This window comes from Bos grunniens, chromosome 1, assembly GCF_055505025.1.
Source record: "Bos grunniens cultivar Pamir isolate PY7600 chromosome 1, Bosgru_T2T1.0, whole genome shotgun sequence".
Lineage (NCBI taxonomy): Eukaryota > Metazoa > Chordata > Mammalia > Artiodactyla > Bovidae > Bos > Bos grunniens.
The window spans coordinates 73,546,366-73,563,969 of NC_141165.1; the positions used below are offsets into that span (position 1 = coordinate 73,546,366).

The following is a 17,604-nucleotide window of genomic DNA, read 5'->3' on the forward strand; positions in this document are numbered from 1 at the left end:
TATATATAAAACAATATTTTTCAAACCAAAAATGAAGGTACTGGGATTGATGAGGCATATTTTCCCTAAAATATGAATGTACATAAATGAAAATGCATAATATCCACATTTAATAAGGAGTTCACTTGAAAAAAACTAAAATTACATAAAATTGAGACTCTGAGACTGAGTATCTCGGAGACTCTGAGACACAGATATCACATACACAAAATTCAGCTTTTTTTCACTGTTTAATAAACATTTCTCATAACTCATGCCTTCAGCACTAAAGCAGTTAGCTGTCAACGATCATGGATAACAGGGTGCTCACAAGGGAAAGGGGGGACTGCTGAGTGAGAGTCTGCGTGCACAGGTGGGCCTGCGTGCTCATGCACTGCAAAAGTACTTTCAGCTCAGAACTCACAACTGATAGCTCTTAAAGCCAGACTGGCCTTGGCTTACATTTGTTACCCTTTTTTTTAGGGAATTTCCTCACTGGCTCAGCGGTAAAGAATCTGCCCACCAACGTAGGAGACACAGGTTCAATCCCTGGGTCAGGAAGATCCCCTGGAGGAGGAAATGGCACCTACTCCAGTATTCTTGCCTGGAAAATTCCACGGACAGAGGAGCCTGGCGGGCTACAGTCCATGGGGTTACAAAGAGTCGGAAACGACTTAGCAACCAAACAACAACAAAAAATGTCTCTAACAATAATGTGAATGTCAAACGCTTAACTTTAATGTGCATGTCAAACACCTGGAGATCTTATTAAAATGCAGATGTTGATTCTGAGGCGGGGCCTGAGATTTCCCCATATTTCTAATAAGTTCTCACTGAGGTTATATCTATGCTGCTGGCCAGAGGATCACACTTTGAGAAGCAAACCTCTAGTACCATGAAATTACCATCTACCATAATCTAGAGGAAGGACGCCTCCAGATTAGCTCAGAATGGAAATGGCAACTATAGAAGACTTAGTTTCCAAGAGACAAAAAAGGGGCCCTAATTAAAGAAAAGCAGAGAGGAACTTCTCTGGTAAGAACTGACTGGTCTTTCTTAATTTGTAACAAGCCAAATCTGTAAAGATTGAAGATAGACCTACTCCTAAGTGTTGATCTGTGTACAGATCGTGGGAAACTGTTTAACTTGGTTATGAGAACTTTAGGCATATATTCCTTTACAAGTCTGATATTTACAACTCTTTGAGCATGAGAAATGAGAAAGCTTTACCAACTCTGTAGCAACAGAACTGATGTGGACCAATTTCCCCTTTTTCACCACCTTGCTTATTTATAAAACTAGTTTTGTTTCTGATTTCTCCTTTTAAAGTTTCCCCTCCTTACCACCAAGCCCACGTCCACATCCGGCCCAGTGGGTAACACACCCAATGTGACCTTACTTCCTGCTATTCCTCCCTAGCCTTGTCACTGAATAATGGGCAGGGCCACCTGGAACTCTCACCCCACCTAAGCCTCCACCCTAAACTGGGTGCTCTGGCAGCCTTAACAGAACTTGTACTGCCTGCATTATTCCTCATAGTTGTTAATGTGCATAATTCCCTGGGGACCTGAGGGTGGGCGTGGAGTCACTAAAAAGTATTTGGGCAATCCTGTGTCTTTTGGCAACCTTCTCACAATTAATGAGTGGCCATGATCTGTCACTATCCACAGGGACCTTCTTCCCAGTCCACAAAAATGGAACAAACAAACAAACCTGGCCTTCTCCTTCCAGTTTTTTGTGTTCCTTAAGAAGTTGTTCCACATGCATCACACTGTCTCCGATGTCAGAAAACTCTGCTTGCTCCGCCAACAAGTTATCCAGGGCTAGCTTAACCTACAAGACATATTAGAAAGCCCAGAAATAAGCCAATGGACATCTCATCTGCAGGTATAGGCTTGTCATACTCTAGACAACTTGAAAATCCAAAAACGATTCAGGATATGTGTATATCTATATAGACTTTTTTTTAAACAGCTTATCAGCTTTCAGATTACACTGGAGGTACTGAAATGCCTTAATAAATACCTCATAAATGTGATGAATGACTGAAGAATAAATTCAAAATGCAAATAATAATGTTAAAAGCATATCATCTAATCCCCAATTAAAGTAAATGAATTATGTAAAAAAAAAAAAAAAACACCTCAGGGTGCTGAGACAATGTGTAGATGGAATATTGAAGCTACACTGAATCAAAAAGGAAGGTAAACCATCACTGAAATACCATGTGGGAAAATAGGATTCTGGTACATTGCTACCCCCACCTAAAAAGGTGAGAGAGGAATTAAAAATATATAGAAGGGACTGGATTAGGAGAAGATGCAGAGCCTGATACCCAGAGTTCAAGGGGGAAGAGAGAACCAGAAATCACTGAACTGTGCACTCCCCTAACAGAACCATAAAAGGAAGTTTTATTAAAGAAGAAAATAACACCTCACAAAAACTGTGTTCAAAGTGCTGTAGTTGTAGGTATTGATTAAGCTTCAGGTGATGCTCAGACCAGAACTGAATAAAGGCTTTTTGTGTTTCATCCAACTGAACTAATAACCTGTCAAGAAAGAACAAGAAAGGACATGTGATTAGTGTGCATTTCCACAGGCTCATGCAGATAACACCCATGTTTTGAGTCAGGGTTACTACTTGTGATGATCTCCTTACTTTGAAGTCTGTGTCACCTATGACTTTCTCATGGTTCAGCTGGTTCCCCATTTTTCAATCAGGATACCCTCAGTACTAGGCAGAAACCTCAGATGCAGCTGCCATGCTTTAAAATGTGCCCCAGGTAGCCTTACCTTTCTGCCTATTTCTTTCCACCTAAGAAGACAGGTGTGCAAACACAGCACCTAACCAAACAGTTTTTTGGCAATGAAGGCTCAGTAAATACTACCATATTCCTTGACATCCTGGGATGAAAGTAGATCATAGGAGGAGGGAATGGCTTTCTCATAAAAAGATCTCTGTAGATGGATGCCAGGAGGACACTATGGTTTTTCCTTTGTTGTCTCAAATATTCTTCTTCCTTGATCCCACCAAGACCCATAGGCAGCTGTTCCAATCTGTTCTTGGTTGTTTCACATCATCTGGTTCTATGTATTCTCTCCAGAAAAATCAGATACCACCCTTCTCACTCACCTTTCCATGGTAGCTACATTCTCAACTTCATGGAGACTGAGTTTGCTGGTGGGACTTTTGGTTGCCGGTTCTTGCATGCATGACAGCAATGTGGCCCCTTGCTTTCCAAGTAATTTCAGCTCATCCTAGAGAAAGGAAAATACAGTCTGTCTTAGAAGAAATTAAAAGCAAATTTTAGGTAGACTTCAGATGAGTGCAGTGGTGCATGTGTGCATGCTAAGTTGCCACAGTCTGACTCTTTGTGACTCTATGAACTATAGCCCACCAGGATCCTCTGTCCCTGGGATTCTCCAGGCAAAATAATGGAGTGGGGTGCCATTGCCTCCTCCAGGGGATCTTCCCAATCCAGGGATCGAACCTGAGTCGCTTATGTCTCCTGCATTGGCAGTTGGGTTCTTTACCATTAGCACCACCTGGGAAATCTGAGTACAATGGTAAGTATATTTTTATTATATTATTATATTTAGCAAATTAAGTGCTAAGTAGAAGTCAACCTATAGCTTTTTAAATAGATTAACTTCATCCTAATAGATAATACAAACACATGATACAAAATTCAAAATATACAAAACAGTACATATTGAAAAGGGGCTTACGAGGTGGTGCTAATGGTAGAGAACCTGCCTGCCAATGCAGGAGACATAAGATGCATGTTCGATCCCTGGGTCGGGAAGATCCCCTGGAGGAGGGCATGACAACCTACTCCAGTATTCATGCCTGGAGAATCCCATGGACAGAGGAGCCTGGTGGGCTACAGTCCATGGCGTCACAAGAGTCAGATGTGACTAAAGTGACTTAGCATGCACACATGCACATATTGAAAAACCAAGTGTTGTGTCCACAGCCCATCCACATTCCCACTCCAAAAGCAACAACTCTTAAATTTTGTGCATATCTCAGGTTACTATAAATTTAAAATAATTAGTTAATAAAATCTGTTTTTTAATCCAAAATAGTGGCCAGAAATAAGAAAATGGCAGATATCGAATGTTAAGTGATGGAAGATGCCATACAGGTTACCATGGTCTCATCAATAAACACCTGCCAGTCCTGCCCCTACCCCAAAGTGTGGCCTTGTTCAACTATCAAAGTACAGAGGAGATGAGCAGCAATTTCAGTTTGACATGGGAAGATTCATATTTCCAAGGCAATTCTATTCTCTCTTTTTACATGGGGACTTAGGGCATTGCAACTGGGGAAGATGTCAGGTTATCTCCTTCCAAATCCAGTGGCTCTAGTCCTCTACTTGCATAGTGCACGCGATCTCTCAATGCCGTGATCATTACATATAAGGTAGGCCAAAAAGGATGGAGTCTGGCCTAGAATTTTGCAGCTGTGAGTTTGGGGTTTCATTCCTGGATCACTCAAGATGCTGGTTTGGTATGCCCTAAAGGTAAGAACAGGCCCATAATTACCAAGCAATCTCCTTGATGCACACAAACACAAAATCTCTTCCTGCAGGCTAGCCACCACCAACCTCACTGATGCAGAGCACATTCATTCCCCGTGGAAGGGTTTTATACTCTCCACTCCAGTCACACAGAAATTCAGGCCCTCTCAACCTTATACCTTTGCTCCTTGTCCCCCATCTCACCTCGGGATTCATCCTTGGGAAGGCCTCCACTACCTACACCCAGCCTCAAACTTGTCCTAAGACCTGGGCTGATGACAGATTTGACTCCTCTGATCAAAATTCTCTGGACAGACCCTGTGGCTCTGTCCTCTCCAGGTAATGCCCCAAGTCTGCCACCTGGCTGGTATTCCTGCCTGGGAACTGGTCATAACCCTTCTTTTCCACTCTCAGGTATCAGCCCTCATTTCTTATCTCATCAGTGCTCATTAAATATTTATAGGTTGGATGAATTAAAAATAGTCTAAAGAAATTAGGTTGCAGATGGATTAAAAACAAGATATGATGAGGGGAGAAAAAAGCAGTCATTAGTAAATGCTCTTAGCTTTTCCCTTCTCCTTCTCGCTATACAAAAGCTTCAATAGGGTTACCCAAATCTGCCATAAACATGGAGGGAAAGACTGAGGAACCATGGTTCTTGGACAGCATAAAGGTAAGTTGCCCAACCCCAAAATGCAGTTTGTCCTTGTTCACAGTGGTGACAACTCAAAATATTTAATACCTATATGGAGCAGACCACTGACAAATCAGCACAGAAGTCACATACAACCTGATGATTGATGATTGTTGCCCTAGTCATTTATTTCATTAGGATTTTCTAACTGTTATTTGTTTACATTTATTAGCTGTTTCCTGAAAAAAAGAGAGAGAGAGACTTTTCATGTTTCAAACTTTAAAATTTTGAAATGAAAACAGACTTACAAAGAACTCCCATATACTTTTTCATCCCTATTCACCAACTGTTCATGTTTTGTCACATTTGCTTTCTCTCTCCTTCCCTCTATTCCTTCTTTTCTCCCTGCCCCATAAATTGTTTCTGAACCATCTAAAGTCATTCACCGATATCGTGCACCTTTTGCCCTAAGAGCATGACTCTTAAATACCCACAATAGTAAAAAAATATAAATGTTTAACACTGATACAATATCTAATATGCAAATTTCATATTCAGATTTCTCCTGTTGTCCCAGTAACATCCCTTATAAAATTCCTTTTTCTATAATCCAGGGTCCAATCTAGACTTGAACACTGTATTTAATTGTCATATCTCTTTAGTCTTTAATTAGGACCAGTTCTTTGGCCTTTTATTCTTTTAATCACTCACATTTTAAAAGAGTATAGGCCACTAGATAAGTTTTCTATTATTTTGGGGGTTATTATTACATACTCAAATTTTTTAATATTTTTGGTATGTTAGTCAGTTGTAGTCATTATTGTTTTTGATGGTTAAAGTGTCCAACTTTGGCCATTGTGAGCCCCTCTTTGAGCTGGTTCTCCCTTGTTGATTGAGCCTTGATTAATCTTTGGGACCTTTCTAGGTTTTTGGCAAAACAAAATATTCCAGGTCCTTCTTGTATTTTCCTTTCTTGTCTTTTATATTTTCCTATTTCTCCAAGGAGTCTTGCTTTCTCTTGATAGAAAGTGATATTTATAAATCAAGATCTGAGTGCTAGCTAGCATATGCATTGTTACTAGGGTGTCTTTGCTTCCAGGTCCTTTTGAGTGAACAAAGCCAGGAAACATGTTTTCAAAAACCATCAGATTATATAGGTATTTTAAATTCCAAATAAAATTAATATTATTATTGGGATTTCCTACAAAGAAAATAGAGTCAAATTTACAATGCCAGCACAGTTTTCCCTTGTTATCCACAGGGGATTGGTTCCAGGACCCACCTCAGATACCAAAATCTGCAGATGCTCAAGTCCCTTATATAAAATGATATAGTATTTGCATATAACATACAGACATCTTCCTGCATATTTTAAGTCATCTCTAGATTACTTACCTAATACAATGTAAATGCTATGTAAGTCATTTCCAGGTACAAGGCAATTGCCATTTTTTGCTTTTAGAAATTTTCTGGAATTTTTTAAAGTATTTTCAAACCACAGTAGTTTGAATCCTTGGATTAAGAATCATGAATACAGCAGTCAGACTGCATAGCGATCCTAGTAGGTATAGCATTGCAATTATAATTTTCATTTCTCTACTGACTAATGATATTGCAGATGTCTTCACGTGCTTTGTACTCAGTCGCTCAGTTGTGTCTGACTTATTGTGATTCCATGGACTGTGGTCCACCAGGCTCCTTAGTCTGCAGGATTTCCCAGGCAAGAATACTGGAGTGGGTTGCCACTTCCTTCTCCAGGGCATCTTCCCTATCCAGGGATTGAATCTGTGTCTCCTGCATCTCCTGCACCAGCGGGCAGATTCTTAACCACTGAGCCACCTGGGAATTAATGTCATTTATATTCCTTCTTTGGATATGTGTGTGTGTGTTAAATAACTTTAGTTGTGTTTGACTCTTTGCAACCCATGTCTATTCAAATCCTTTGCCCATTTTTATTTTTTAATTTTTACTTATTTTTTGTTTGGCATTGCTGTGGCTTGTGGGATCTTAGTTCCCAGATCAGGGATTGAAGGCAGGCCCTCAGCAGTGACAGCAAGGAGTCCTAACTACCTTTGCTTGTTTTAAAATTGAGTTGGAAAAGGCAATGGCACCCCACTCCAGTACTCTTGCCTGGAAAATCCCATGGAGGAGGAGCCTGGTAGGCTGCAGTCCATGGGGTTGCTAAGAGTTGGACACGACTGAGCGACTTCACTTTCACTTTCACACATTGGAGAAGGAAATGGCAACCCACTTCAGTATTCTTGCCTGGAGAATCCCAGGGATGGCAGAGCCTGGTGCACTGCTGTCTGTGGGGTCACACAGAGTCGGACACGACTGAAGCGACTTAGCAGCAGCAGCATTTGTCGTTTTATGGTTAAGTTGACCAGAATTGGTGTCATATCTACAAAACCATTGCTTAATCTAAAGTCATGAAGATTTACATCTGTATTTTCCTCCAAGTGTTTTATAGTTTTAGACTTTACATTTAGTTCTTTGATCAATTTTAAGAGAATCTTTATATATGGTGTGAGGCAAGCCTCAATTTCCCTTGCTTCGTGTAGATGGGAACTTGGTTCCCAGTTGTCCTACAGCCCAAGGATCTTTAGTTTTGTCCCCATGGAAAGAAAATATCCTTGGTCTTTTTTTTTTTTTTTTTTTTTACTGCTGGCATTCAGGCTGGAGGAGGAGCTCAGGGACTTGCTTCTGGGAACATCTATATATGTTTTGGGGAGTTTCAGTGAGTTTTCTCTTGTGCAGATAGGATCCTAGTGGCAGCAGGTGAGTGTGGCCATACTGCTTGTACACTGAGAGATGGCCTGTATTCTGTCAAGGCTGCCTTTCCTCAGAAAATGAGAGCTCTCCTTGGAGAAGGATCCAATTATCAGAGGAGTTTGGGGTCCCTGTGTGTACATGCTCTAAAGGTATGCTCCAACTGTTCATCCATGTGCAAGAAGTACCTGCAGGGACGGGATAAGTGTGCTGAGTTATGTGTGCTTGTCTTGATTTATGAGGACCTTAGTCTCCCCCAAAAGAAGACCAATGCTGAACGTGTGTACAGGACTCTCTCTTCCTTTCTCTTCCTCAGATGGTATAGCACAGTGAAGTGAAGTGAAAGTTGCTCAGTCGTGTCCGACTCTTTGTAACTCCATGGCTATACAGTCCACGAAATTCTCCAGGCCAGAATACTGGAGTGGGTAGCCTTTCCCTTCTCCAGGGGAGCTTCCCATCACAGGGATCGAACCCAGGTCTCCTGCATTGCAGAATTCTTTACCAGCTGAGCCACAAGGGAAGCCCATGGTATAGCGAAATCACAGAGAAAATAAAGTTTCAAGTCTTAATATGAAGCCCAAGTGCCCACAATCTTATTGGACAGAAAATAGCACATATTGCTATTGGGAGCCTTTTTGATCATAAATATGAATTAAAAGCCAACGTGTGGCTCTGCCTTAAGGAAAGAATTTATGTTTCTTCTAGAGAAGAGCTCCTTTAAAGTGGTAAGTTTGCTTGAAAGTTTGATTTGTTTCTTCTGCTATGTATGTTCTGAGACTTTTTTTCTTTGTAACCAGATTGGTTTGATATACAAGTGTGGTCAAGACAGAAGAGATTCTTTTGGTTGATAATTCTGAAGAATGTGGTAACAACTACACACAGAATCAGTGCACAGGCTGTAAAAGTTCTCAAGTTCAACAACTCTCCTACTTTCATTGGCTGATTGTAGAGGTAACTATGTACTTATGTGAATCTAAAATAAGGGCTCTCAAAGATCCCCTGGGGAGAGGAAATCAAGAAACCAAGTCTCTTAATGCTGTGTTGTTCAGTCAAAAACTCTCCAGGATAGGAGGAAGCCATAAATCACACACTGTAACTCGTATAGATATTTAAATAGACTTAAAAGTTCACTGTTCTGAGAATCAGTCTTACACTATTTTTTCATTTGGAAAAAGATGCTTTCTAAATGGAAAAAATATTCAATTAGTCATAGAAACTTTGGTTTAAAAAGTAGATAAAATACTCTAATCAAAATAAAATAAAATTATATATAAGTGATCATAAAACTGAGTTATTAGTAAAAGTTTAAACAGTGTTCCTTTTTTTTTGTAATATAAACCCTTTCTCTCTAAATCATTTTTGGATCAGAAAGAGGAAAAATCTAAATCTAGTTTAATGATTTTGGAATTTTTGCTTCTAATTTATAAGATATGAAGCAAAGAAATCAAAGTTGTACCAGGTCAACAATTAGTAATCACAGAAGAAACACTATGTATTGTCTTGAAAAGAATATTAATATTACTTGGTCAAATAAAGACAGAATAATTTAAATTTAACCCAAATTCACTTAATACTCTTTTTTCTTCCAGTTCTACTGAGATATAATTGACATATAGCACTGTGTAAGTTTCAGGGTGTACAGCATAATAATTTGACTTGGACACATCCTGTTTTAATTCCAAGAACTGCTGGCTACTGTGAACTAAAAAAAAATGACATTACTCCATCTCGGAGGCTGGTTCTTTCCCTCCCTTTACCTCCGTGGAATTCTACCTGTGTAGAGATGACAGAATACTTACTTATCTACCTTCCCTATGAACCCTCACTGCACCTATAGCTGGTTTCAGCCCTCAGATATGTGTCCTCATCTAAAATCCAATTTCTGTTTATCTTTTCCCCAGAGGCCTCCCTGATTGGCCACCTGGTCATCTTGATGCTTCTGCTCTGCAACCTCTCCCAACTCTTCTTGGAACGACATACAGAACATACTTGCTCATGAGCCTAGGCTGGAGCCCTGTTCACAATGCCTTCCTACAGGCTCTGATGTTTCGCATCACACCCATATATTAACTGATGCTCTGCAGTCTCCTATGGTCTGTGACCTGTGTGCATGGATCACCAGCCCTTTTGTAGCAGACTTCAGAGAGGTGCCTTAGACCCAGCCTTCCACACCCCATGCCATCTTCCAAGAACCGTGGGAGGTGAACTTGGCTAATATGTTTGGAATGAAATAGGTCAAGCTTCTAAAAGACATTTCCAGGGAATTTGCAGGTTTCTACAGTTTCAAACCAGACCTTTTGATTACTCAGAGTAATTCTGAGAATATATTTTGAACTCTTTTTGGTAACCAAGACCTTAAAGACAGAATTAAACAGTTTTCCCTGACACACAGAAGAATTAATTTGCCTCGACTACCTGACTCTGACTTCCCTAACTAAACTATGTGTTCTTTGAGTTTACATTTTGTTTGTTTCCTTGGAATGTGATGGTAGGTCATAAATATATGCTGAATAAATAAAAACTCAACCACCTAGCAAAGCAAAATGTTTGCATATTCTGGGTCACAGATAAGAGAGTTCAGCTCTTCTTATGCTCAACACAGCAAGGATACATGTAATGCTATGATGTATCAACCTTCTATCCTTGATTTGCTGCCTTGGTGAGTTCTGGAGTGCTTGTGTGCTTAGTCTCTCAGTGGTGTCTGACTCTTTGCAATCCCATGGACTGTAGCTGGCCAGGCTCCTCTGTCCATGGAATTTTTCAGGCAAGAATACTGGAGTGGGTTGCCATCTCCTCCTCCAGGGAATCTTCCCAACCCAGGGATTGAACCTCCATCTCCTGTGCTGTCTGTATTGCAGGCAGATTCTTTACTCACTGAGCCACTGGGGAAGCCCTCTCTTGCCAAATAATAGCTTTGGTCTGTTTGTGCTTCTGGTGGCAGAAAGGGGCTGGCACCCATCCAGTAAGACCTGAGAAGATTTCTCTTTACTGCATGGCCTAAAAGAATCTGCCAAGCTGCCTTCTCAGCAGGTTCTGACATGCTTTTATGAATCCTTTAATAGGTGCCTCTCCTTAAATCCAATTCAGAGCACTTTCATAGTCCTATTTCTCAAATTGGTTCCCCACTGAAAAAAGACACATCCCTGAGAGAAGTGAAGCAATAAGTCAGTTTATTATTCTGCCCCAAAACTTCACAACAACCTCAGGAAAACTTATGCTTCAAGAGCCAACTCCCATCCCTCCCTCCTTCCCTGCAATTTCAGTCCATTATATCCTGTTCTGTCCTGAGCAGATCATAGGAGTGTGCACCTTGAATGGATGCTCACACACCTTGTCTCACCAGCACCACACCGGAATGGGTTCCCTTTGGAGGGACTGCTTTTCACAGGTCTTACCTTCAATCCTTTTACATGTACTACCAGTCATTCAAAGATTTTTCTCTTCATATATTGCCTATCTAGAAGATTAAAGATGGTTAGTGGCTGCCAAGTCACTGGAGAAGAGGGCGTAACTTTTAATTTTGCTCCCAGAACTCTCCAAGAAGCTGACCATCTGCCAGCACAGAGGCTGGCCTCTGAGAGATCACTGACCACTCACCTGCAACTTGTTCCACTGCCTCATGTGGGACATGAGAAGGTCTTCAGTGGAAGGGATGCTTCTGGGCAGCTCTGTTGTAGCCAGGCAGGCCCCAAAAGTCTGAAGCATCTGGGCAGTGGTCTTCAATGCTAGAGCAAAGTTTTCAATGGCCTGGAAGGTCAGACAATTATAATAATGTGAATGTTTTCACCAATATACTGCCTTAACAGGACAGAGGTATTTCCTGAGTATACACAGTAGGCCATGCATTGAACTTTGTGCTCTACATTTGTCTAGCACCTCAGTAATCTAGAGTGGCAGGCATTTTATCTCCATTTTATAGAAGAGAGAACTAAAGTTCTAACAGGTCAAATCAACTGGCCAAGATCATATTACTAGGGCAGTAAGGAAGGAAAGAAGGCAGGATCCAGTCAATCTGTTTTTTGTCTTTTTACTTTTCAGGAGTTTTTGGTTTTTTTTTTTTTTTTTTTGATCAAAAGGAATGGCAAATTTGAAAGGATCTTGGGCACAGATGAGTAACTTACAAATGTAACAGTAAGAACTAAAACAATCAGGTGTAAGGCCTGGAAATGTCATCCTAGAAATAGGGAAAAGCCAGAGGTTTCCTGTGGTGAGTCCTATTAACAAAATAACTTGATTCCGTGCATCTGATTAGTGAATAATCACTAAGTGGAAAAGGTGCAAAGGAACTGACCCTCATAGGGTGACTCAAAGAAGTTTGATCTTAGTCTTGGCTCTGCCACAACTTGACCCTATGACCTTAGATAAATTACCTCTTCACTCTGAAGATCTGTTCCTTTATCTGTGAAATAATTCTTTATTGTGAGGACCTGTCTAGGGCATTATATGATGTTTTGCAGCATCCTTGGCCTCTACCCAGGATATGCCAGTTAACATCCTTCTCCCCAAGTTATGATTATAAAAAATGTCTGCCTAAAAACATTGACAAATGTCCTCTGCAGGCAGCATCGCCTTCAGCTGAGAACCCATTGTGTTAGTCCCATTTTAACAGAGGAGCAAACAAACTTAGAGAGGTTTAGTACCTCACCTGAGCTCAGACAATACGCAGCGGTGTCTACATTTAGATGCTGCTTCTTCTGACTTGGCAGGTTTGAATCCGTCTGTACACTAGAATTATCTGGGGAGCTTGTAGCCCACTAATGCCTGACAGTCATCCCAGATCAAGTATATTAAATTCCTTGAGGTATAGCAGAGTATTGGTATTTTGCAAACTCCCTGGGTACACTCTAAATCAAGTCCCCTGAGACCACTATATCAGAAAATGAGGCAAGATCAAAGTAATCAGCAGGAGAGGCCCTAGCTTTTATCCTTCCACCCTTTCTCTCCCTCAGCCTGTCACTTAGAAAACCCAACCTTCTCGATGTTAGGTAGTCATGGGCGATGACTGTCCAACAGTTGATCTTTAAGTCCCTGTCTCTAAAACACCAGGAGGGACACTGAGAAGGGCATGTAAGTTGGTACTCACGGTTCGATGATTTATCCACTGACTGTGGCGATATTCCAAAGTTCCCCCTAAGTCTGCTGTCAATTGGCTTTTGTCAATGTAGTCATGAAGGTCAGAAACGGAGTTTAACACGACAATCTATAACAGAAAAAAAACTTAATACAGTCCTCAGAGATAATTAAGTAGCTCATCAAGATTCTACTAAATAGTACTTCAACTTGGCCTGATTAGGCATTTATATCCAGTAGAGAAACATCTGAAAATCTCTTTCCATTTCCCCACTTTGAGGGAGGAATAGGAGTGTTGAACAGCCTACAACAAAATGATGAGCTCAGTTCTAAGCTACCTATAAGTCAGGTCTTGTTTAGCTAAATTTTTGTTAAAAGTTTCCAGGTTAAGATACACCCTTCAGCCACCAAAAGCAAATGCTGTACTGAGACCTAAAAATCTGCAATGAATATTCCAATAAAGGGTGGACTGGTAAATATGAAGATAAAATTATAACAACAGGACCCATTGAAGAGTATAGATTGAGAAGATTCACTACACTGATACCCCTTCTATGAAGAATGGTGATATGCCCCCAACTAATCTTGTGTGGAGGAAGTTTGGAGGTGATAGGGAGTGGGTTTTCATAAATTAGTGAGCCTCCTGCTAAATGAATGCCCAGACATCTACAGAAGGATGACACACTCCAAACTGTCCCTTTTTCCTCCTCTGCAGTGTTTCTGCAAAGGGCATGGTCCCAGCTCTGTCCCAAGGACCATATCACACCCCCTACTGACTCCCATCTCTGAAACACCCTACTGTAGCCTTTAACTAATGACTTATATTTCTTCAGTCATTGATTGTCTTGACCTGTGAGTATAATAAACTTCTTCCTTCAAAGCCTTGCCCTCTTTTCCTCTGGTGGCAGTACTAACTTTACCATGTCATATCCAACATATACATTCTTAGAACAGATTCTTGGTCAGAGGACATGAGAATATATGCTTTTTTCCCTAATATTATATAGTATTAGTCAAGTGATAAATCTACTTTAGAATGAAACAACATGGATGTTGTTTTATGCTAAGTGAAAAAAGTCAGACTGTTTTATGCTAAGTGAAAGCCCAAATGTTTCATGCTAAGTGAAAGAAGTCAGACTCAAAAGGCACCCTCAGGGAAAGGCAAAATTCTAGGGATGGAGAACAGATCAGTGGCTGCTGGGGTTAGAGCTGAGTACAAAGGGACAACATCAGGAGATTTTGGAGGGTGATGAAACCAGTGTGTTTCTTTACTGTGGTTTTGGTTAAATAACACCATGCGTTTGTCAAAACTCATACAACTGATGCTGGGAAAGATGGAGGGCAAGAGGAGAAGGGGGTGACAGAGGCTAAGATAATTGGATGGCATCACTGACTCAATGGACATGAGTTTGAGCAAACTCTGGGAGTTGGTGATGGACAGGGAAGCCTGGCATGCTGCAGTCCATGGGGTCACAAAGAGTCAGACACAACTGAACAACAACATTCAACTCAACATCAAAAAGAGTAAATTTTACTGCATGCAAATAAAAAAAAATGGAGAAACAGTTTCACTATGAAACTTTTTTTCTCTTTGAATCTTTAATGGGTTAAGAAGGAAAAACATTTTAAATTCTACAAAAGAGGGGAAGCAGAATAATTTCACTCATCAAACTCAGAGAACACACTGAGTATGTAAACTTGGCCTTAAAATAGTTATTCTGTGTTTTCTTAGATTCTGAATTTGTCTATTTGGCATCCTTTCTTCACAGGGTCAATTATATTAACTAAATTAACTTATTTTCTGTATTCTTGATGTTCTGGCATTTATGGTCTCACTGACTGGGGAGAGGCTAATTAATTTTTAGAGATTAAAAAAAAGGACTGGAGGGAGCACATCTATCATATGAAAACCAATTCCAAGCCAGTGTCCCCCAACTACTTTCTTAAATAACTCTTATACAGCAAGTCAACCTTTCTGCTGCCCTAAATCATCCTAGGGGACTTCCCTGCTGGTCCAGTGGTAAAGAATTCACCTGCTAACGCAGGGGACATGGGTTCAATCCCTGATCCAGGAAGATTCCACATGCTGCAGAGCAACTAAACCTGTGCACCTCAACCACCGAGCTCATGCTCTACAGCTCTTGAGCTACAACTACTAAGCCGTGCGCTACAACTACTGACGTTCATGCACCCTAGAGCCTGTGCTGTGCAACAAGAGAAGCCAACACAATAGGAAGCCTGCACATCACAACTAGAGAGCAGCCCTTGCTCACCACAACTAGAGAAAGCCCATGTGTAACAATGACGACCCAGTGCAGACAATTGTGATAATAATAAAATGAAATGAAAAAGTAAAAAAAATATCATCCCAGGGCCAAGTAACACGCAACTAGAGATTCACTTGCCCCAAAGCCTGCTGGAACTATTTCAACCAGTCAATCCTAAACTGGTTACCCTGCCCTGCCTTGCCTTTCCCATGGAAACCCCAGTAAAGGCTCTGGTCTACACTTTCCCTTCCCCTCTGCTCTGCACCCTGGTCAAAACTTGGTGCTTCTCTGTGGCCCTGAAAGGCATCTGATGACTCTCCAACCACCTTTGGGACCTTTGAGTTTAAGAAACTTCTTCCTTCAAAGCCTCCTTCTCATTTCTTCCTGTGGCTGGTACTGACATACCATTTCCAACATGTACATTCTTAGAACAGCTGTTTTACATGAAGAATGTCATATTTTTTAAATTTCAGTATACGTTTATGTTCTTATCTATAGTTTCTTAAACCGTTGTTTAAGTTGCTTTCAAAGAGAACTATGATATTTAATTTTGAAAGGACAATTTCCTGTACTCTGTTGCAAAGTTCACTTTAAGAAACAAATTTGCATGTCCATAGCCTCTTTAGGGATTTTTGCAAGACTGCCTGGGCCACTTCACATAATTTTGTGAGGCAGCCATGAATACAGCTGTTCCAAGATAGACAAGTGCCAGCAACAGGCACTTAGAAACCACTTGCCATATCAAAGCACCCCTCTCCTCAAGTAAAGGTACAGCAAGGCTCAGTGACTTAATTGTAATTACAACTCTGGTCCACTTGATTTTTTTGAGTCATGCAAAATGAACTCCTTTTTCCTTCAACCTGTGAAAATATAACTATTACCTAACTAGAAATAAGCAGGGAGATGCCACAGTAAGATGGGCCAGAGAGCTGTAAGGTAAAGTACTAATATTGCAACCATATTTTAAAAACAAAGTAAAGAAGACAAACCAATAACAAAGCAGCTTAAACTGTCATTTAAAAGGCAAAATAGGTCTAGCAATTTCACTCTTGGATATTTATTTGAAGAAAACCAAAACACTAATCAGAAAAGATATATGTACCCCTATATTCACTGTGGCATTATTTACAATAGCCAAAATATGTATGCAACTGAAATATCTATCAATAGATGAATAGATAAAGAATATGTAGCATATTCATACAATAGAATATTACTCAGCCATAGAAAGAATAAAATCTTGCCACTTGTGACAACACAGATGGACCTAGGAGGTATTATGCTAAGTAAAACAGGAATGGAATATATTGTATGATTTCACTTACATGTGGAATCTAAACAAATGTGCAAACATTAACAACACAGAAACAGTCATAGAAACAGAGAACAAACAGGTGGTTGCCAGAGGGGAGGCAGGTGGGAGAAGAAAGAAATAGGTGAGGGAGGTTAAGCGATACAAACTTCCAGTTGCAAAATAAATGAGTTATGGATATGAAATGTACAGTGTGGGGAATACAATCAAATACTATGTAATATCTTTGTATGGTGACCTAACTAGACTTATCATCATGATGATCAGTTTGAAATGCATAGAAATATCAAATCACTCTGTTATGTAACAGGAACTAGCAGTGTTGTAGATCAATTACACTTCAAAAACAAATAAGCAAATCCATAGAAAAAGACAAAATTGTGGTTACCAGAAACAGGGGTGAGGGGAGGGGGAATTAGTTGAAGGTGGTCAAAAGGTGCAAATTTCCTGTTATAAGGTAAAACAAATACTGCTGCTGCTGCTGCTGCTGCTAAGTCGCTTCAGTCGTGTCCGACTCTGTGCGACCCCATAGACAGCAGCCCATCAGTCTCCCCCGTCCCTGGGATTCTCTGGGCAAGAACACTGGAGTGGGTTGCCATTTCCTTCTCCAATGCATGAAAGTGAAAAGTGAAAGTGAAGTCGCTCAGTCGTGTCCGACTCCTAGCAACCCCATGGACAGCAGCCTACCAGGCTCCTCCATCCATGGGATTTTCTAGGCAAGAGTACTAAGAGTGGGGTGCTATTGCCTTCTCCGAAACAAGTACTAGTAATGTAATATATAACATGATGAAGATAATTAATACTGCTATTTGTTATATATGAAAATTGTTAAGAGAGTAAATACTGAGTTCGTATCATGAGAAAAAAATCTATTAAAAAAATTTTTAATCTATATGAGATGATGGATGTTCACTAAACTTATTGTGAAAAATCACTTCATGGTGTATGTAAATCAAATCATTATGCTGTACACTTTAAACTTATGCAGTGCTGTATGTCAGCTGTATCGCAATAAAACTGGAAGAAACAAACAAATGAAAAGGCAAAATAT

General features: G+C 40.3%; 1 protein-coding gene across 10 annotated transcripts in view; it reads right to left on the minus strand.

Annotated features, from left to right (window-relative positions):
• MCF2L2 (MCF.2 cell line derived transforming sequence-like 2) overlaps positions 1-17,604 on the minus strand; it is a 259,999-nt gene that overhangs the window by 151,365 nt on the left and 91,030 nt on the right. For all 10 annotated transcript variants that reach the window (XR_015162240.1, XR_015162233.1, XM_086395932.1 and 7 more), the window contains 5 exons: positions 12,988-13,104; positions 11,502-11,651; positions 3,112-3,236; positions 2,413-2,527; positions 1,693-1,812 (listed from right to left, as the gene is read on the minus strand). Coding sequence is in view for 8 of the 10 variants with exons in the window: in XM_086395932.1 (XP_086252058.1) it covers positions 1,693-1,812; positions 2,413-2,527; positions 3,112-3,236; positions 11,502-11,651; positions 12,988-13,104 (627 nt within the window). In the remaining 2 variants the exon portion in view is untranslated. The remainder of the gene's footprint in view (positions 1-1,692; positions 1,813-2,412; positions 2,528-3,111; positions 3,237-11,501; positions 11,652-12,987; positions 13,105-17,604) is intronic.